The sequence below is a fragment of the Salarias fasciatus genome, chromosome 4, assembly GCF_902148845.1.
Source record: "Salarias fasciatus chromosome 4, fSalaFa1.1, whole genome shotgun sequence".
Taxonomy (NCBI): domain Eukaryota; kingdom Metazoa; phylum Chordata; class Actinopteri; order Blenniiformes; family Blenniidae; genus Salarias; species Salarias fasciatus.
In genome coordinates this window covers 9,732,283-9,754,380 of record NC_043748.1, presented here as the reverse complement: position 1 = coordinate 9,754,380, position 22,098 = coordinate 9,732,283, and the positions used below count along the sequence as shown (strand labels likewise).

General features: G+C 42.1%; 1 protein-coding gene across 2 annotated transcripts in view; it reads right to left on the bottom strand.

The window, feature by feature from the left end:
• Positions 1-5,519: 5,519 nt before the first annotated feature.
• Positions 5,520-22,098, bottom strand: part of grin2aa (glutamate receptor, ionotropic, N-methyl D-aspartate 2A, a) — a 125,887-nt gene continuing 109,308 nt past the window's right edge. Inside the window, exons 10-14 of one of the 2 annotated variants that reach the window (XM_030090282.1) lie at positions 18,614-18,774; positions 15,335-15,424; positions 13,187-13,284; positions 9,684-9,922; positions 5,520-7,940 (exon numbers count right to left, since the gene is read on the bottom strand). In XM_030090282.1, coding sequence (XP_029946142.1) covers positions 5,976-7,940; positions 9,684-9,922; positions 13,187-13,284; positions 15,335-15,424; positions 18,614-18,774 — 2,553 coding nt within the window. In that variant the 3' untranslated portion in view covers positions 5,520-5,975. The remainder of the gene's footprint in view (positions 7,941-9,683; positions 9,923-13,186; positions 13,285-15,334; positions 15,425-18,613; positions 18,775-22,098) is intronic. The other variant, XM_030090283.1, reaches the window with a different exon arrangement.

Sequence of the window (22,098 nt, the reverse complement as noted above, 5' to 3'; positions counted from 1 at the left end):
ATTTGCACATAATTGAAAAACCATGATGCCAATGTGGTATAAACGTGGGCATATTTGACAGTCAGTAGCTAAATTTCATAAATACACCTGTGGATACAGACCCTTACCCTTACCCTAACAGAAAAGACCAACAATATGCATGAAAGGAGAAATCATTTCTTAGGGGAGAAATATCTTTGTCACAGAGCAAAAAATTTGTTTAAAATGGTGAAAACAGATGATATAAAATGAATATAGTGAAGAACGGTTTGGAATTGGAGGAGGAAATGTGGCAGATGGTGACTGCAGCTATAATCCAAATTGCCTCTTAATGTTCTGTTCGACTCAAATATTCCCCAAAATACAAGGATAATAAACACAGCGCGAATATCTCTCTGCCTTCTCTGTCACTTGAGCTTATTAGTGCACAGGCCTCTTGCAAAACGAGCACAGGAGAGGAAAACTTCAGATTTATAATTGTATGAAAACAGTGACTCATGTTCTTAGTGACTGTGAACGCGCTCTTCATAAAACTGCCATACAAAGCCCTACATCTGTGGTGAAAATTACTCACTGCTGTATATTTAGGTTTATGACTGGGAGCATGTAGTTTTCTTTTCAGCAAAAATTAATTAGCTACAATTTCCACATTATTTTATGTATGCTGTTTTTAACTACAAATATTTTCTGGCTGAGTATCAACACATTTCAGCAACAGACTTCAGCAGTCACGTGGCTAGAGTTAGGGGTTATAATTTGCTTTTCAGATGATGCAAAACATGACAGATGTGATGGACTGAAGGACCCTGAAATCCCCTTTCAACTGGAGGTTGATGGACGTTCACACCACTGAGAATAAACCTCCCAGTAACCAGAGACGAGTTCATCTATTTTTATACCAGGTCATTAATGAGCGCATATCTGAGGTGATTTATTTTTTAAATGTCACTTTAAGTTCAATTTGACAAATAGTGTATGTTTTAGAGCTCTTTACTTCCAACCTTTTTGAAGGTTCCTGCTTTCAAAGCTAAAATTCGACATCATTTTGAGGCCAGACATGGTGCTGGACTCGTTCATATCAAAGTCTAACCTCTGAAATAGATGTGTGAGGCTTCGTGTCCAAAGCCAAATCATGACATTTCTGTAATAACACAGGCCTGTGGCTGTCAAAAGAAATTCTCCAGTATAATAGTGAAGTAGTTCAGTGAATACAAGGCTGATGGGAGAGGCAGAGGCGTTGACGTTGCAGTCTATTCAAACAAACAATCTGACATTTCTCTGTTTTTGTCAACTTCAAACTCAGAGCAGTTTGAATGTGTGGCACTCCATGTTCATGTGAAGTGGCCAAAACACCCATCTGATGGCAAACGAAATATCTCTGAAATGTCTTCTTTTTGCCACCCAAACACCAGACTAACCAGTGAAAATGGTATTCTGACCGAAGGAGGATATATATGGAATTGGCAAGAATAAGTTAGTTTTTAGAATGTTTTAAACATAAAATAAGACACTTATCTCATTTAAAACACCATGATTAACATAAATAACTACAACCACAGTTGCACAAAAAGGCTGGGACAATGGATGCAGTTCAAATAAAAACATGTGCAATGATTTTTCAAATTTCGTGTCTCATTGTTAGATCAATATGGGTGAATTTGGAGTAGAGTTTTCTATCACGTTTTATACTTGTCCAAACCTTTCTGGAGTTGGTTTTGTGAAAATGCATACAAGAGGAGACCATTTGTAAACGTTTGACGGACTCAAATACAATCATGTACTAAAAGCGAAAGGCAAAGGTAATGATGTATAATCCTGACAGTTCGCCTTATTCCCCCCTATCAGCTTTGATAAAATCTTCACATTTGAGACTACAACTGTTCTTTTAACAAGGATGGAGGGAAAAAAACAAGGTTTGTTGCTGGAAAGCATGATAGCCATTTTTCTTCTAATGATAAAAGCGGAAATCGATTTTACAACAAGATCAGAGAGACACAGTCTGTTGTGCATGATGTGAATTGTGACAGGACAGCAAGCCTTGTGAATGGTGAAATTTTATTCTAGTCGCTCTACAGAGAGAGAGAGAGAAAGAGAGAGAGAGAGGGAGAAATAGAGAGAGAGAGAGAGAGAGAGAGAGAGAGAAACAGTGCCACTGTACAGAAGAGCTCTTGTGAAATTCACACAAAAAATATTGTTTTTACTCTTTATCATTTATAATTCTCCATGATGATGTATTCCCGTATGAATTTACAAGCGATGTATACAGGTGTCATTTCTAAATATATTCAAAATAGTTCCTTAAAAGTCTTTGAGGAAGTATTAGTTTAAAAAAAAAGCTCTATTCTTACAGCAAACCATAAAGAAAGAGGTCTTGTATCTTTGGAGGGATAGCAGACTCAAAGTAGAGGGTTGCTTTTTTTCTTTTTTTTTCTTCTATCTTCTTTACATTTGAAGTCCTGACTACACATGAAGGAGAGGGAAGAGAGAAGCAGAGCTGGTGATACAGTAATTCTCACCTGCCACTGGAGGAAGAGCAAGGAAGTCCCACCGAACCGAGCCAAGCCCTGACCCCTGACCCGCAACTCTGTTGGGCAACACAGGCCTGATAATGGCCCGCCATCCAAAGAGGAGGCCAGGTCCTCGCCTTCTCCCCCCAAAACAGCAGCAGCATCTTCGTCGTGTTAACACAGATAATTTTTTTTTTTTTTCCTCTCAAATATGTATATACTCACACCTGGTATACAACGCATTAGTGATCATAACATCATAACAAAAAATTACAAACAAAAAAAAGAAACATAAAACATTAAAATTGTTACATTTGGGGTTGCATGCCATCACCTCATTATTTATCATTAAATGTAATTAAAATACATTTTTGCCATTAAAAAGAGCAGGGTTGTCATCACAAGGGTTTGTCTGAAAGTGTGTGTCTGTGTGCGTGTGTATGAACGTAAAACAGCATCAGTTTACATGACAGTTCTGTAAAAGTAGAACAAATTCAACAAATCGTCATGAGTTCATAAAACGCAAGGGTGCCATCTGATATTTTTACATGTGCATATTGTTCACTTGTCAGCTCACGCAAGCAGCATGTGGAGATAAATATGATAATAATAAATAGGCAGAAACGATGCAAAAAAAAAAGGACACATGTTGCTCATCAGTCAACATTGGGTAAGCCGATTGGGAAGCGAGAAGAGGTTTGCTGCAGTTTTCCAAAAGTACAAAAGGTTGATATGACAGTAGATGTCAGAGATGGAGCTTCAATTGAAACACAGTGTCTAAATGCAGGCGACTGCAATTAAAAACCATGAAGAGGAATGAGGGAGAGAGAGAGATTTCCATTAGTATTCCTATTTGGGTAGCCTTTAGATGTTAGATGTTGAAGAAACATCCGTCATTCTGCTAAAGATTGCCCAGTTGTGCTTCTCCCAACACACCGCTAAACTGAGAACAATCCTAACTCCCTCCACCACCCCTTCTTTCCCTCCTCTTCCTCTTCTTTCTCTCCATTACCTTGGTTGTAAGAGTTCAGGCAGAAAGCCGAACTGGAAGACCTTGGACTGGTAAACATCAAAAGGACAAAAGTTTGATACCGCTTCTGTGGCCGCTTATAAATTGTGTTCTTTTTTTTTTTTTTCTTTTTCCTTTTTTACTTCTATATTTCTATAAAAAAGTAAATGCGGCACACACTATGTTCTGTTGCTACCTTTACAGTTCCCGCAAAGCACAAAGAATCATCCTGAGGTATTTTATTTGACACAATTTGGTATGTTGTGAACCCAATCAATCAAGCAAATCACTCAGTTATGATGGCTGTATGACGTCTTGTGACTGTACAGTTTGTACAGGATTATGCTACAAAACATGTTTTGTGGGCACACGTGTACAAGGAAGCATATGTATGTGCAAGCCTTTTCTGCAGTGTTTTTAAAAAATAAATAAATAAATAAATAAATAAATGCATAATCAATGGAATTAGGAACCAAATGTTTTGGTTATATCGTCAAGCTTACCCAAGTTCACCCATACACACATACACACAACTATCTCCACTTTGAGATGGATACATGATTGATGGGGACACAGTTGTGGAGTCTTCTTGCCTCCATCCGTCTTGTCCCACCCACCCTATCCTACAGCCCACCCAAGCAACGCTGTGATGGTAAACTAGATCCGTCTCGAGTCGGGTTCGTGTCCGCCTGACCCCTGAACAGTTCAACAGTGGGATCATCCAAAAAAATATATATATATCTCAGCACAAGCCCCAGGTAGACTGCTGTGGTTCAGTAGCACATAGCATTGCAGCTGCTGGACCGAACAAATAGAGTTTAATGCTACAAAAAATAAATAAATAAATAAATAAAACACAAAGAACCGTGAAGTGGCTCCATACCTATACAATGCTCCAGTGATGTGTCATGTTGATGGAGGAAGGGAAGAAGGAAGGAATCAGTGTTTTTAATAGTTAATACCCTGTTTCTCAGTGGCAGGGAGTTCAAAAGAAGAAAATACATCAGTGCACACCTCCGACAAGGTCAGGGTGGACACAGTTGTCATTTCATCTTTCTTTTCTCCCTTGTGTATCTCCTTTTGCTCTCTTCCCTTCCACCATTGTTATGTTCTTTTGCAGCCACAGCATGAGACAGTTTTACTAAGCACAAAGGTCATAGCTTCGATTGTACAAATATCCATCCACCACATCTGGCAAGACACAGCCCCTTTCAAAAACATATAAAAATATGTGTCTGAGAATGTATATGTGTGTATTTTCTCTTCTCTGACACCGAAAGAAATGAACACATGCAAACAAATCTAATACTTTCAATGTTTTTTTTTCTTTTTTTTTCGTTTCTGTAAGCTATGCTGTTTTGAAAGCAAATGTGGGAGAAAGATTTTAAAACTAATGCCTATTGTGCTACCAAATAAGCAAACACTAAAATCCTACATAGGGGGATCCGGATGCCAGAATCCCTAATAAATCTTATAGTTCAAGAGAATAAAAAAGCAGTTCTTTGCAATTATATTTTCTATGTGCAGTGCCACAAATGAAATGCCCATCAATAGCCTCAGGATTCCCTGCTTGTTTATCTTCTTCTATCAGTCATTTTGTCAGTTTGTCTTTTATCAGTCAGTCTGTAAACATTATTCATTGGTAGCACCTACATTACTCTCAGCTTCTCCTCTCATGTTTAGCTTCACACATCAGATCGTATTTTGACCAAGCACACTGTACCTGACTGCCAAAAACCACCGGATACCTGACTCTCCACCACCTAGCCATCATCTCCTTCATCCTTCTCTCTGCTCTCCCACTGCCAGGTGTCTCAGTGTAACAAGCAGCAGACCATTGGACCAGCTCACTGTTACACCCCCACCCCTCTGCCTGGCCCACCCATCTGGTTTGGCTGTCAGGCCTTTTCTTCTCACTACTAAGCCTCGAACTTGACAGTGGGGGTGGAAAGGAAAAAGAGGAGTATGGACAGTGGTTGGACAGGTTATCTTCTCTCTCCCTTTCTTTATTTCCTCTATTTTTTTTCTCGTTTTCTTCTTCGACTACTCATATATTTCAATTGTAAAATAACTGACTCTTTCAGGTCGATTCTTGCTGGAATCCTGTGTGAAGGTTACGTTATGTGTGCCTTCTCGGTGCCACTGATGAGACTTCGTCATGCCCTACCCCTTTCAAAAAACCTTGGGGCAAAGGCTTCCTTTGTCTTTCACACCCAAATACTTATGGCAGAGTGCTGACCATGCAGCCAAATCATTGGTACATGGAGGAGAATGGACATAAATGGTGATATCATCTGCAAAGAAAGTAGTAGTAATACCGTCATACCCGAGTGGGCACAAGTTCTTTTGGATTACAACATTGAAGAGAAGAAGAAAAACATACTGTGGCTATGGCATCCCTTCGTGGATAACATAGTTGATAAATTATAATACAAATCCAGAGAGGAGTAAGAAGGAAAGAACACATTATTTCTTATCAACTAAACATCTGACTCCAGACTGGGAATTTTTTTATACACCCGTCTATTGCTGAACTGGGCTGAGTTTAGGACGCCACGCGGGGCTGGGTATGCACTAGTCTTATTGGCTGAGTAAGGCATCACATGCTCTTTATTGTACATGTCATTAGCTATCCGCCCATCCCGTGAGCAGTATGAAGTGGTGGATTTAACGGAAGAGCGGAGATTGTTCGCATCATTGCGTGTTTTGATGGGGGGTGCTCCTAGGACTGCTGCAGGAGAAGCCACTGCCAGCTGTTTGTAAATATCAGAGGAGCTACGCCCATGGACCAGTCTGCTGCTGGTATCATCCCTTAGTGAATGGCTCAGGAAAGGGTTTTCCGAGCCATGGGCTGGGTACAGGGACTTGCTCCTCTTGCTTTCCTCCAGGTTGTGGTTAAACAGCATGGATTTGGACCCGGTGCCGAACAGTCTGCCGGAGTAGGGACGCATGCCAAAGAGATTCGCGTAGTGCGAATCGGATGCAGAGTCCAAGAAGCGATCCTTCTCCTTGAGGCTGACACTGCGTGCTGGTCGGCCAAGGTCCACATCCTTGGGTTTTTCGAGCATGATGTTGTCAAAGGAGTGCTGACGACTTAGCCTCAAACGGTTTCTTTTTTGGACGTGTGGGCCATCTGTTTGTGGCCAGTAGAGACCAAACATTTCGTCCGCTTGCTGCTGCTGTTGGTGATGTACAGTGGGACTAACTAAAGGGTCTGCAAGAAGTTGGTCCTCACTGATGTCATACAGATTGGCTGTGTGGAGGCATGCTTCACATCGATTATAGGGAGAACGAGTGGCAGAAGCTGAGGCGGTTCCAGCCGGAGGGTACGACCCACCTGGTGGGTAGCTCGAAGTCACTTTGGACAAGCAGGATCGGCAGTGTGTCTGTTTGTAGCGATCAATGGTTTCGTGTGGGGACAGGGAAAGGTTTTTTTCTTTCAGGTTGTAGTGTTTCGAGTAAGCTGGATCTGGGAGGAGGTCCGAGTCTGTGTGATGCAACGGTGAGGAGTTCAGATGAATGATGGGCTGCTCGCACTTCCTGTAGTTGTCACTGTGATCGGAGTAGATTTCAGGGTATTCTAAGTCGTCTGCAGCAAGACCACGGCTCTCACGGTAGTGAATGGGATCTGAATGGAGACTCAGCTCTCGGTCTGAGTCAATGGTGTAGATTTTCTCTCCTCCTGCTCCTCTCCCAGATTGGTTGGTTCCACCACTGACCTGCTTAGTCTTTAAGTAGGACAGCTCCACCTCACTACAGTCCCTTGGGTATTTTGACGTCACCGATCTTTTTTTTAAGTTGTCCTTGGGTTTCAGGTGCTTGTTGTTTTCTGGGTCCTTATAGGAAGCCGCCCTGCTGGAACAGTCCGAGATGTCAGAGTGGGCTGTGTCCTCAGGGAGGTAGCGCTGTGTCTTCATTGACATTCGTGGGTCTGGCAGGAGCATGTCAGGCATTGGAGGGGGCCCAGGCGGCACAGAACGGAGCGTGTCCACTGACTTCTTCCACAGGGTCCGGGGTGGTTTGGCATTGGTCTGCACTGCGTCAGCACTGACAGCAACCTCCACTGTGTTGGGATTGGCGTCGTTTAGGGTCAGCGGATGCTGGCCTCCCTGGAAGATGTAATTGTTCAGGTGGTCCTTGTGTCGATTGGCGAGATAAGACTGCAGATCACCTGCGTCCCCATAGATCATATCTTTGGGAGCATAGCTTCTGTTGTCAGCATAGATAAAGTTGCCCTTCTCTGCCATCATGTCCATGATCATGGGACCAGCTGAGTGCATAAATTCTCGTTTGGGTGAGTTCATATGGGAGCCACCCAGGTTAGACATGTTGGTCATCTGTTTGGCTGACTTGATGAGCTTGAGCATTTTGTCCTGGGGGCTAAAGTCGAGATCTGTCTTCTTCTTCATGTCAATGTGCACTCCATGGATGCAACTCCAGATTCCCTGCAGAGTGAGATATGGATGGAGAAAAAGAATTGTGGAGTAAGGAAAGATGAGATGAAGAGAAAAGATCCAATGGATTCATGGCGGAGAACCAAACACAAAAGGAAATGGGAAAGAAAGAGAGAGTATCTGGTTACTTTTTCCAACTGCCAAATATATCCAAACTGCAAATGTCCTATTAAAATGTTTCACTGTGTATTGAAAACAGCTCAGTGAGTTACAGTCGAACAGCATTTCATTGTGGGTTTTTGTATTGTGTTTAGCACATCTCACAAAGAAAAACCAAATTGTACAGCAAAAATGAAAATGTATGACATGAAACTATTAATCTTCCAAACAGCATTTGCTTGAAAGATACAGTAAAATTTAGGAAGGATTTAACAAGCATAGAATTGGACTTAATCACAGAAATGCTAAATAAAATAAAATGCAGAGATATTGCTCAATAATATGTAGACCAAAGTCTTTGGTAAGCAGCAGCAGTCCATCACCAACCAGACAACAACTTGTGTTTACTGTATTTTCAAAAGCAGGCACATACATGATGCAATGCACTGTAACTAGTCTTTCAGCAGATTTATCAATTTTGTAGTACGGCTGTGTTTCACATTAAAAAGCCTCAGTTTTCTAAAAAGGTACACGTGTCCTAAACTGACTTACATTTATTCAAACAAAGTTACCTGCATCAGCTAAACAATTTAAAAAAGGTGCAAACATTTATTAGAGTTACAAACAACACATTTACTGTCCCTCAATATAAAACTAAGATACTCTTTGTTCATTATAAAAATAGACAATCCTCCAACATACAGTGAAAGAAAAGAAAACAAATTATGTTCTGCTTACTTTAAAAAGCATTTAAACATAAGTGGTTTTGACGCTTATTATTGGTTCAGTGCGCATTTCGTGAAGCTTATTAACACAGGATAGATCATTAAGAATGTATCTTGTAATAAATTACTCTTGAGAATGCCTCTTTTCAAATAGTCTTTTTCAAGAACCTCACTTTATCCTCTCCCTGAGTTTTTTTTTTTTTTTTTTTTTTCCGCCTCACTACTCCCCTCTGTTAACTTTTGCATAGAGTCACACTCTGCTTCAAAAATAGTGCAGAGACACTGCAGTGCTTTTAGGGATGCACGTCCATGTCTTCCGCTCCCACATACAGCGAGAGAGAATGCTGACCTTTTTGCAGAAAGAGCTAGAATGAATTGATTTAGCGCTGGTTGCCGTTATTTCACCCAAAACAGTGCTGCAATTAGGATCTATTTTTGTCGATATTCAGCGCTGCCTCGTGATTTCCCCCTCCTGCTTCCAGCCCCATCTTTCCCTCTCATCCTCCCTTGTGCAGCCCCTCCCTTCTATCCCTCGTTTAATTCAGCCTCTTAGTTTAGCAGTTGCTCTTCCTCCCTGCGTGTCTCCTCTGCTTGTGCTGCTCTCTTATTCTGCGGATAGAAAATAGAACTAAGACAGGGATGTCTAACCCCAATAATGCAGCATTAGCCTCCGGTTTAGCTGCAGCGCTTCACTGCGTCTTATAGCCGCGACTCTGACCGCTGTTAACCCAGCCAGAACACCCCGGGCTCTTATCTTCACACAGGCTCATGTGGACACATGAAAACATGCTCAATTGTCCATTTCTTTTCGTCTACAGGTATGTCTTGTTTTGAATGAAAATTTTAAAGGTCTGTTTTTCTTCCAAACCATCGGAAGCGCATTGCTATATACACACAAACGTGTCCTCACCCGGCTGATGGAGAAAAGAAGTCCCGGCGTGCCGGAGCAGACCCCGGTGAAGCAGTATCGCAGCCTCCAGTAGAAGAGATGCTCAGAGACAAAGGTGATGAGGGAGAGCCCCATGGCCGTGGCCAGCATGTAGAAGACCCCCGCCATGTTGTCCACGTCCAGCTGACTGGACATTACCTCATTCTTCTCATTGTGGCAGATTCCCGTCAGCCACTGAGCTTCCAGTTCTTCCATTTCACCTAAAAACGACATTTTAAGAATTTAATTTTGTGAAAGTCATAATATATGTTGACGTCCTGAAAATGTGGGTCAGACTTGCACTGTTAAGGAAATTGCTTATGATGAAAATAATGTGTTTTTGATCTTGATCAGCTCTTGATAATTTTGCATGAAAATAATATGCATGTGTCTAATAGATTTCGATCACAAATTCAGTTTAAAAATACCTTTTGACTCTGTGCTGTATGTTTTTCAGGCTTGTTTAAAATATATTTCTTTGGATGCCACCAGCCACTGTTCCTGCAATCCCCCCGATCCAGCCTGATAGTTCAAACAGATTGTTTCTTTAGTGTTAATAAAAGAAAGGTAGGAAGCAACAAAGACCTTATCTTTTCTCATTCCTCACTTTGTGTTCCCTTCCTTCCATTTCCCTCTGTGGCTTCCGCGGTGACATTTGGTGCGTAGCTAATCCAATCTATGTCATTCAGGGACGGATAAGTAAGGCTGCTATTGGGGAAAGACAAATATCATGGTGGTGTTCAGCTTGATGTCTTTGGGGTTCAGGCTCACTAAGACATCATTAACCCTTTTGTAAAATTGGAAAGCATTTGTCTCGTGTCAGAGTTGCATATACTCTAATAGATTTAGTTGATCGGCTATAAAACTAAATTAAGACAAATAAGATGTGTAGGTATCAACAGGTCACCTTGTCTTTTGCGTTTTTTTTTAATCGAGTGTACTCAAGGGAGAAGCAGAGAGGAGCCACTCCTGCCTGCGCCGCCTGCTCTGACTTCAGGGGGAAAGTGTTGCTGAAATTCAAATTTTGTTCTCTTTTCAGCAGTCAGAGGGCTCAAGCAATAGTCGGCTGACCAGTCAGCTGGAACACAGGAACACAAGTCCCAACAAGTTGTGCCCACACTTTCAGGGTGTATATAAAAATATCCGTGTCTGAAGCATGAAGGGCAGGACGAAAGCATTTCTTTGACAATGTCGCCCTGATTTAAAAAAAAAGAAAAAAGAACAAGACTATCCTCTATCCGAACATTTACTGAGCACAGAAGAGAATTATTTTTCTGACAACTGACCAACACAATTTATCAGTATTCTGATTATACGTTCACAATGTGCAATCACAGATGACTGAGATGTTTACTGTAGTGGACAGAAGGGCACAAAGGGCTCAGCCTGTGAGAAACTGCGACACTGGATGCTGCAAAATCAAAGTCAGGCCTATGTTTTGCACCTTTTCTATGACAACACAGCATTTGCTATTTCACACTTGAATTGTGAGCCAGCCTTCAAATCCAGGGACATCAATGGTGATGAGAGGCGGACCAACAAGCTAGAGATCAAAATGCAGTCTTTACTGTCGAAGGGCTCTTCTGGTCCGCAGAGGGTGAGGGTCGGTTAGAAGTGCAAACAAAAGCAACACCGTTGCTTTTAACGCCATTTCCAACACACTTCCTGTGTGATGCTGTGTCAAGGTAAATTGCATGTTCACGCAAATAAATTGCTCTTTCAGTTTGCATGTTTGGCTGCTGATCAATAAAGAATAACATGATCAGAAACATCACGCACAAACAGAAGCATTCCAGTGAGAGTTTAGTGGGGTTCAGGATCTGTTTATATGAGAACAATCTTCTATTTTATTGCATTTACCATGGGGTGATTGGATAGACTGCAAGCATTAAATTAAATATGATAGCATGGAGTGGGGCGTGCAGGAGGAGAAAGTTAACAAAAACAGATTGTTACTGCAAATAAATGTCAATTTGTCATAAAAGGAAAGTGCAGAATGGGAGACAGATGACTGCAGCAACTCTGGTGAGCCGATTTAGAGCTTCTCAAAAAAGTGACACACAATCATGAAAGATACAAGCAGTTTAAAATGCGTTAAATTAAGAAACATTGATCATTCATCTATTAGCATAAACTCTTGTCAGTATTTTGGTTGAGCTAGCGCCTGTCATTCCATATTCATAAAGACTAAATAAAAACATCATATTTATACATTACACATTTGTGAGCGTGCAGTATTGAGCTAGAGCTGGTTTTTATATATACTCCAATGACAGCAATGGAATCCTTAAAATAAACCGCCCTTGAAGTGAGTGCGGTGTTACTGCATGAGTTGATGTTGCCAAACAGTTTGGGATTTTTTTTTTTTTTTTTTTTTTTTTAATGTAACTCTTGGAGACAGATTGTGGCTCAGCTCCGTCTTTGCAGACCATGTGTTTCCATACAGGATCAGATTCCCCTGGGCCTCTCCAAACAAATCTCCTCTCAGTCCTCTCTCTTCATGAAATGCCATATGTTTCCCACCCACTTTGTACCTATCTGACTCAAGTAGCATCTGCCAAGACACCACACCACAATCAAGAACCTTCCCTCCTCACTTCCCTCATTTCCTCCCCTCTTCTTGACATAAATTTTCTTTATTTCTCGCTCTCATGCTCCATGTCTCTTTCTAACCTCTGTCTGACCATCGCACAGGAACAACAGTGAAGTTATTAGTTGGGTGTCTTCTCCAGTTATTATTCGTAAAGGATGACTGCTTCAAAAAGCAGCAACAATAGGGGGATTGGATGCTATTAATAATGTGCAGAAGACAGAGCAAAACAACAACAAAAAAAAAAAAAAATACCAAGTCTGATTTCTGTCAAAACTATCTAGCCAAGAAATGTGTTGGAGGGTGGCCTCCATGCTCCGGAGCCCTGATAAGATTTGGTTAGAGAGGATTATTGTGACACCAACGTTCATTTAATCAACTTCAGTGCACTTAATGTGAGTGGCTGCGAACGCTCGCATCAGCAAAACGCTTTCGATGTAAAATGTAAATGAATCTGTCACTAAAAGCAGAGCCGTCTTGCTTTTCTTTCTGTTTTGCGGCAGTGAAATTGTTTATGTAAAAACTTCTGAGGCTACTGTAATAAAGGAATGCTGTGATTCGGATAGCGTAATGTGTATACACACACACACACACACGCACGCATACACGCACAGATTTGGTGCTGCAGAGGGGAATATATTAGAATAACTTACACACTCTGCCCTCTGTTTAGAGCAGCCTTTGTGTCCAGAATAACATCAAAGCACTATTTATACTTCACTGCTTCCCCTTTGTGCTGTCAGCAGACAAGGCAGTAGAGATGTGTGTATGAGTGCATGAATTACAGTGCTGGCAAAGAACAATGTAACCTCTGTGCCTTCTGGATATTGTCATGCACTTTTAATTTGTGTATGAGAGCGTTGCGAGTGCGTGTCGGAGTGTGTGTGTTACTCACCGTCCCCAATGATTGCCAGGATAGCCAGATCCACCTGTCGCTTCCAGTACGACCCTTTTTGCAGAGCGATGCCATAACCAGTGGTTGCAAAGATGTACCTGAGCACAAGAGCATCCAAACACACAAACGCACACGTACACACAAACACATATTTTAACCTTTAAAAAAAGAAATGTTTTAACCTTTATTTCCCCAAATGGCGTCACTGTGATTAAAATTCTCCTTGAAGAATACACCATGCATAGTGATGCACAGAAATGTCATGGAGTTGGAATTGAGGTCACAAATAAATAAAAAGATAAGTCCTCTTAAAACTGTACAAACCTGCAGGGTCACGTCTCAAAAGAATACCCACGTGTGTGTCTTTTTTTTTCTTTTTTTGCTGGAAAGACACTATTTCAATTAGTAATTGAAGAGAGGTTACCAAAATCCACAGGACTCATCAGGGTTGAGCTGAAGCAATGATGAGAGAAAGTTAAGCAAACCAGGTCAGTGTTTTTTTTTTTTTTTTTCAGGTTTGTAACATTTTAGAAAGAAAACAAAAAATAGTGTTGTGTCACTCTGCTTTTGGTTCAGCGCAGTGAAAAAACACTGTTTCTAAAGGCCAGTGCCAAATTCAGCATTCTGTTAGCATTAGATGAAAATGATGCATGATTGTATCAGAATCTTAAAATAATCATATTTTTTGGGAGGAAACTGTCATAAACCCATCATAATATAGTCACGCTCTGGGCCTGATTTACTAAAAACCTGCATTAAAGTGCTGAATTGAATACTTACGCAAATAGATCACACTTTTAGTTATTATCTGCTGCAGACGTTACAGTGTCTGGTTGCGTTTGTCGGACGGGGATGGATGGAGCACTGAGCACAAAATGAAATGTGACGAATCCACTGAGTTGATGGAAGAAGTTATCAAATACATTGGTGAACCACAGGGTATGAATGTGAATATGGTTGACAAACAAACAAACAAAAAGAAGCAGGAAAAAGAAGAATGCAGCATGGGAGATGGCTGGTCACAAAATCCAAGCTGTGAGAAAATAAGAAGTAACAGTGAAAGAAAAAAAAAATCAGAAAAGATTGCTCAAACTAAGAATGGGCACAACACAAAATATATATCTGAATAAATTCTGCAAATAAAACTTCTGTGGGGGGGGGGGGGGGGGGGGGGGGGCAGCTGAGGAAATGAGTGTTTCTACAGTAACAGCAGCATTTCTGCAGGAAGGCTGAGTCGGCTTGTGTCTCCTTTTCATGTGTGTTAAAAACACAATTGAAGCAATGCATATGGTTTCAGATTGTATAAATCCCATTGCACATTGAAAATTAATCTCTTAATATACACACCTCCCTGGATTGTGTGTGTTCTTGAACACATGCCAGGTACTCCAGTGTTAATTCAAACATCTGTCGGATGTTGTCGTCACTGAGACCTGTTGGTAGACACTTGTGGAATACTTCCAGAAGTGACTGTTTTTATACGTGCAAGCCTTTAGTAGATCAGACCCTTAGGCGCTCATTGCTTGTTTGCTGTTTTGTGATGAAAAAAAAAAAATCCTTTTCTGAATTTTGAACAGCCTCCTCTGTAATTGTATTCTAATGTCAGGGCTGATTGTGGGCTTTATAGTCTCCCCGAGTCCTCTTAGTCTTCTAGAAAGCACTACTCTCACTATAAACACGCCAGGGAAGGGAACAGGAGAGCTGATTGTTCAGTAGGCGGTCTTTTACAGCTGCTGAGCTCTCATCCCGAACCTAACCTGCTCCTGAGCAAGTCATGTTCAGCATTCCCACAGCAACGTACCTGGAGAAACGTTAGCCACCGTCGTAGAGCAGAAAACAGAGTCAACCAACCTCAGATCTTTGACTCCAAACACACATTCACAGAGCGATCACGTCACCATACATTAGTCTTTATGGGGGGGATTGATATGTGTATGTGCACAAAGAGAACGTCAGTTTGTGAAGAGCAGATTCAATGTGGCCGGTATTTGCTGCAGTGTAAGTCAACAAGAACAAGCAAAAAAACACACCTTATTTCATTAGGAAAAAAAAAAAAAAATGATCGGGATGGGGAATGTGACAGAGTTGTACAATCAATTTGAAGCAAATCCTCAAATGAAAGCATCTTTTTAAGGAAGTATAGGTTACCCGCTGCCAATGGTCACCAGCTTACATCCCTCGTCTCTGCCAGCCATGTAGTTCAAGACTGCAGCATCATAGATGAAGGCATCCAGTTTGCTGTGAAGGAAGAGAAAAAAGAAAACAACAGGAGAAAACAGATGGAAGGAGGGGATGAAAACAAAATGTGAGGGGGTTTCACATTTTTTAAAGAGAGTGAGTGAGATGTGCACAGGAGGAGACAGAAAGCAGAAGAGGGGCTTATTTTTCAGAACGCATTGTTTGCAGATCAATTGTGAAGTGGTAAATCATCTCCAATAAGACTGCAATCCGAGTGTAACCAAACACACAGAGGACACAGTGGGGAGTGGCGGCGGTTCAATACTGCACGCTCCACTGATGATAGGACCTTGGAGACACGCGGGCAACCTAAACAAACTTTAGACAGACACAAACATTTACACTGTCTCACAGTCTTTCTGCCTCTGTCAACACACACACACAGACACACACACACACACACACACACACACACACACACACACACACACGCGTTCATAAATAAGTAGGTTGAGAAGTGGAACGTGAAAGATTCCAGACTTGGACTGACATTTCCAATGTAACTGATGCCGTCACTAACCGCTACTCTCTCACTATCGCAGTACACACACACATACACACACACACACACACGGAGCCCTGCTAATAGTGCGGTGACTGGCTGGCATTTACTGAATGTCAGATCCAGCCCTCTAACAGCGGCTCACAGCCGATAGTTTAGCTGTGTAATTAGCTTAACCCAGCACTGGCTCTATCCACACGCACACTGTGTGTCCAAACATGTCGGGGGGGGGGGGGGGGGGGGGGGGGGAGTCGGGGGGTGTGCGCCGACGAGCGAGCGGGTGTGACTGGCCAGTTGAGAGTGTGCACTGGTGCATCTCTGTAAGCAAAGGATTTGTCCGTGCATGTGTTTGGAAACGCTGGCCAGACACACCGCGGCTCTAATGGCTCGGAGAGGGATTGAGCCACCGCCGATCTGTCACACCTTTATTTCCAATGAATCGGAGCGGCACAGATTTTCTTGCCACATCCCATCGACACCTCTGAAAGTCATCTTTAACACGGTAAAATGTCCACTTACTGTGACTGTGAATCTTATTTTACACTACTACAGGGCAGCTCTTCAGTACACGACACAACCTGCCATTTGAACCAAAGTGACATTTAAAGACTGAACGTTCAAACGGGAATCCCTTCGGAAGCTCCAGTTTCACTTGACTCCACTCTTTTATTTATACGGTATATTGTGGAATTCGTTTCATGTCTTGTCAAGCAGTGGATTTTATTTATTTATTTTTTTTTAATGCATTTCAGGTTTTTAAAAGGGATTTCAAAATCACAAATTAAAACCACAGAAAGACTATTTTCTGTCGCCAAGTGTGTTAAATTATGCAAGGCTGTCTTCAGACTGACAGGAGCACTGTGTCATAAAAACACAGGGGGCTGCGTCGGTGTGGCTACAGGTTACCAGAGAGAAAATGAACCACAAACTGTTCACATTGAGGGATGAGATGCCAAGAATCTGCGTGCTGAATCTCTGAAATCTCTGGAAAATTACCACAGCGGTTATAACTCCCCTGTCTTACATTCGCATGCCAAAAAGTAGAGGTTGTGAAGTGAAAGTGGCACATAGCATTGAGACGGTGAGTCTTAGATGTGCTTTTGGCGTCCAGGAACAAGACCAGACTCACTCCCGATTCAACCGCAACAGGTATGAAGGCTTTGTGGCCAAAGTAATGATTAGCTGATATCTATTCAAAATTAAATTCACCAGCAACAATACGATCTAAACTTTGCTGGCATTATGGCTAATCTGAGTCCCAAAACGTAATCAAATCAATTTAAGCTCCCCTGTGCATAGTTTTGGTTCTTGTGGCTGTAACAGATTTTGTGTGTAAAGCCTGTCAGCATTATGTGTGATCAGAGCTAATCCAGCCATCGAGCCTCAAATAGCTGAACGCTGCAGTGTTGCTCATCTGCTAATACCACAGAATAGAAATATCAATGAGGGTATTACTGACTGCAGACACCTGCAGCTGGCTGGGTGTGCACAGATATGCGTGACTTTTCATTTTGAAGCGTTTTGTAGCCGCGCACGTGGCATTAGTTTACTTAAATACTTGTAGGAGTATGCGTCGTGTGTGTTAATACAGCAGCACGACCCGGAGTCTTAGCGATGCTGCAGCGGTTTAAGCCGTCTTTGCGTGTTTACATCCAGTATACTTATGACTTATGGATGCTGAATAATGTGCTGAATGACATAACTGCTTAAAAATCGTGCGTCTAATTATAATATCCTCAGAACTGTGTTTCTTAATGAATTATTCCTGTTTGATCTTTCACTGTCCTTTGAGCAAGAAGCTCTGATTGGTTCTTGTCTCGCGACCATTAACCAATCAGCACAAACTCCTTGTCATGGCATTTCATCAACCTTTTGTCCTTTTGCTGCTATTTTTCGCTTTCATCTTTCAGCAATCTCACTGCTTCTTCCTGTTGTTAATTCCCTTTTTTCACTCGCTCCACTATTAACATCAAATTTCCATTTTTTTATTCCCCCTTTTCCACGAGGTTGCATCTTTCAGTTCATCAGCATTCCCTTCCTCCTTAGTCCTCCACTCTTCCGCGATTTCCTCCAATCAGACTTTCTGCCCTTGGCCTCCCATGCTGCCCCCTTTCCTCCTGTGACAGTGTGAAGTGAGTCACCCCTCTGACTTTCCTCCATCTCCTTCTTTTCACACACCATCTCTACCTTCACGTTTCTATCCGTCCAACCTTTCAATCTGTCCTTGGGTAGTTTTGCGTTTAAACCCCCAGCTCCCTACCCTCCCTTATACATGCGTGTGTGTGTATGTGCATGTGCACATGCACACACACACACACACACACACACACACACACACACACACACACACACACACACACACACACACACACACCCCATCAGTCCCACTATAGACACCAGTTCTAAAAATAGCTCCTGCTGTTCCCAATGAGAAAGCCCATTCATCCTGAGTCTCAGAGGACCTGTCACACACATTCACAAAAGCACACACACACACACACACACACAGACACATACATTTACACTTGTGAGAAGTACACTCACAGACAAATTTCCCCCCGGGGACGATGAACTTCCCTGTTTAACTCTCTAATTACATATAAAATCCAATACAGGTGGAGCTTTTCACATGAATGGTTGGTGTCAAGTGGATTAACAAACATCCACACACACAGTGTCTTTTTTACCCGGTTTTCAGGCTGACAAGTGCATCCTGGACTCCAGTCTGATGATATTTCACCATATACTGATGCATCGCCGGGTAGTTCTTCCTGATGTTCCTCTCCGTGGATCCGTTAGGAACCGTGCCAAAGCGGAACGGAGGCGAGTACGCGTACGGGTTCTGAAACTGTGAGGAGGGAAGGAAGAAAAAAGAGGAAACAGGGAGGACAAGACAAGACAGCAAAGGTTACGCAGGAACACACAAAGAACCAGTGAAAAACCCAACAGAGATTTTAAAGTTGTGTGTAAGTGTGCAAATATCTTTTCCTCATTTTGACAGTATATAGCTACTCACTGCAGTCATAAGCTCTCCATTAACATCCATGGCAACAAAACAAAACTGCCTGTTTTGTTTTAACACGTTCATAAAGATAACAACAGAGAGCTGTCCTTACATGGATTAACCTCTTTAAGTGACACACAGAAATGTTACAAAGCATAAAAAACCGACTGAATCTTTGATCCTGTGGATACATTCCCTTGTGAAACCGCATGGCAAATGTGTGACTGATGGCTTCTGTGTTTTGTTGAAAACTGATCAACCAGGAAAATGAGAGTTGCGGTCCTGAGTGGATCAGCTGAAACTGGAGGCTGGTAAAGACCCTAAAGGCCTCCACGCCCCGACGGTGTCCAAATATAGCGAAGGCTAAGAGGAACACTCTCAGACTGGCTGTATTTCCAACCCTATTGGTGAATACGTACACCTGGTGAACACCATAGAGGATGTTTTGGGACTGGGGCAGGCTGGTTTGACGTATCCTGGGTGTTTTCTTCATTTCTGATTTTCTGCTAGATTTCATGGCGGCTTTTTCCTTCACACCACTGGGACCACGAGCTCCCTTAAGAATTGGTGCTCCTCATCACGACTTAAGCAGACTAATGTGTGCATGCTAAGATGCGCTGCATTTGAAAATTGTTTTCTGGTTGTGCACAGTGGGGAGTGTCTGACTGAGACTGCTGTGCTGAGAATTGCTGCCTGACTGACTGTTTTACTGAGGGCTGCACAGATTTTGTTTTCTTTAAACTATTTGAAGCCTTTTTTTTCAAACCCACGTTGTTTTCCGGTGACATATGGACAGTTTATGTTTCAGTCCCATGGCGAATGAGATGTTGGGGGATCCGATGCAAGCGGAGGACACCGGGAACTTTCTCAGCTTTACTGTGCTGCTATGTGTCATTCATCTATTTGTTTGGCCGTGCGCACTGTTTATGTGAGCTACTCACAAGCTACATGTAAATACATTATGTAAACAGCGTGTCAATATTTACAGATATTTTTTTTTTTTTACGTGCGCTATCTGCCTGAAAGCATGTCCGTCTCCATTGTGTAATCAGGTCACGGTAAGGGTGCAATGACAAGTCCAACTCCTCCGTGCATACGCGTGTGCATGCATACGTTTGCAGTGATGCCATGCAGTGTATGTGTCAGCATGACAAGCAACGGCCCTCCGGGGAGGAGCGCTGTCTTCACACAGTTCCTCGCTATTGTTTGCCTCTCTCCCCTCATCTTCGCTTCCTTTGTGCCTCTCTTAAGGTTGAGCAGAAGCTTTAAGGTCAGAGGAGGGTAAATATGGCGGGGGGGGGGGGGGGGAGGCTGGCTGGGGAAATGCAGATTGAGAAAGTGCTCTTCTCCTGCTGGATAATTACCAGTGAAGGGCTTTTAAGAAGCGCAGCAGCCACCGCTAACAGAATCCCAATGCAGCGATGATGAGAGGCAGGAGAGGTTTGTGTCTCAGACAGGTGGAGATAAGAGCGGCAGAGGAAGCTGCTGCTAACCTTTGTGGATGCCATGTGATGCTTTGTGGGATCTCTTGCCATCTTGCTTTTTTTTTTTTTTTTAAATTTAATTCACCCTACCCAAGTCGTCTCTGTCGATCCTCTCTTGTTTCGTCCCATTGCTCCTTTTGCAGCTCTTGCTTCTCTCCTGCTACCCGGCCTATTTCACTGTTATACAAGTTCTGTTGATTCCCTTTTCTTTATGTGTGTTTTACTACATCTCTGCCTACGCTGTGTGTGTATGTGTGGCCCTGTTTCACTACCGTGGGATATGAGACAGGGAGCGCACAAAGAATCAACATTGTAATGATTTTAAAGACCCCATTGAATAAAAAAGAAAAAAAAAATATCCAGAGAATATGGGCTTTTAGTTAATTTATAACTTAATTTGTGTCGAATGGATGTAAAAAAAAAAAATCGGATTATTTTCACATATTTTCTTATATTTCTCTTCCTGTAAAAACAGTGACAAATGTCTGATGACTCATGTTGTGCTCTGGGGCATGCACTATTTCTGCTTTCAATAGAAATACGTGAGTAACTTAACAGGGTGTCTCTTCTGCACCAACGACAAATGTTGGCTAAAACTGGAACGATATGTAGTATTAATGAAGCATGACCGGCCTCTCAAAGCATTCATTAAATCCGGCACATGTCCTCTATGCTGTGAAATAATAATCTTACCAAAACTCTTAAATGTGCGCGCTCTTTCAACACCAGTCCTGTTCCATATCGACTCAGTTTCACTTGTTTAAGTTCTTTTTCTTTCCTTCTAACTCCGAAGCCGACCCTCTAAAAGCAGTCCCTAATGTTGTTCCGAGCGATATGGCAACAGTGCATTTCTCAGAGCGCTGGGTTCGTGTTTATCCAGGTGTGTTTGTGTTCAAGGGCAGCGACACCCCAGAGTGCTTGTCACTGATTCAATATACCTTTCTCCCATCAATCACAGCACAGACGGTGCACTTAGGCTCACTTTGAAGTCGCGTTTTGAAAACAGGCACTGAAATTTAAATGAACTCTCAAACTCGCGCTGATGGTCAGTAAAAGCCGAGCACACGCTCAAAGTGTGTTTGAGCAGATGCATGTAGAAGGTTGCCAACAACTGCTAACAGTGTGTTGTTTTTGCTAACTGTTACAATTCCGGCACAGCAGTTGTTTTCTTGACTTTTAATTGTTTAAGTCTGTGAATTAAAATTGTTGTCTGTTATTAAGCTATTGGAAAGCTAGAAACAAATCCCAAATGGCTGGAGTCTAAAACGCCACAGAGCTTGTTAACTGACTGCTCGACACCGGTGCACGAGGCGGGAGAAATGCTCAGCAGCCCGGTAAACATTCATTACAGCTTTTTCATGAATCATTTAAACTAAAAACATATGAATAAAAAAAAAGCCCTCAATGCTGAAAACTGTGAATAGATGAGCTATTATCACAATGCTGGCAAAAAATAAATAAAGTTGTGTTGAGCTTACAATCGACGCTTAAAGCTGTGTTTTCTGTGATTGTCCTCCATCCACCCTATATCAAGATTTACGACAGTTTCTTCCCTGATTCCGTTACAGAACTGCTAAATACATGACAAATGGTGTTTTTTCCAGTGATAACTGATCCTGATTCAGGAGTTGCCATCATCAATACGTCAGCGATATAACCAGCAACTGAAGCTAAATCTACTGTT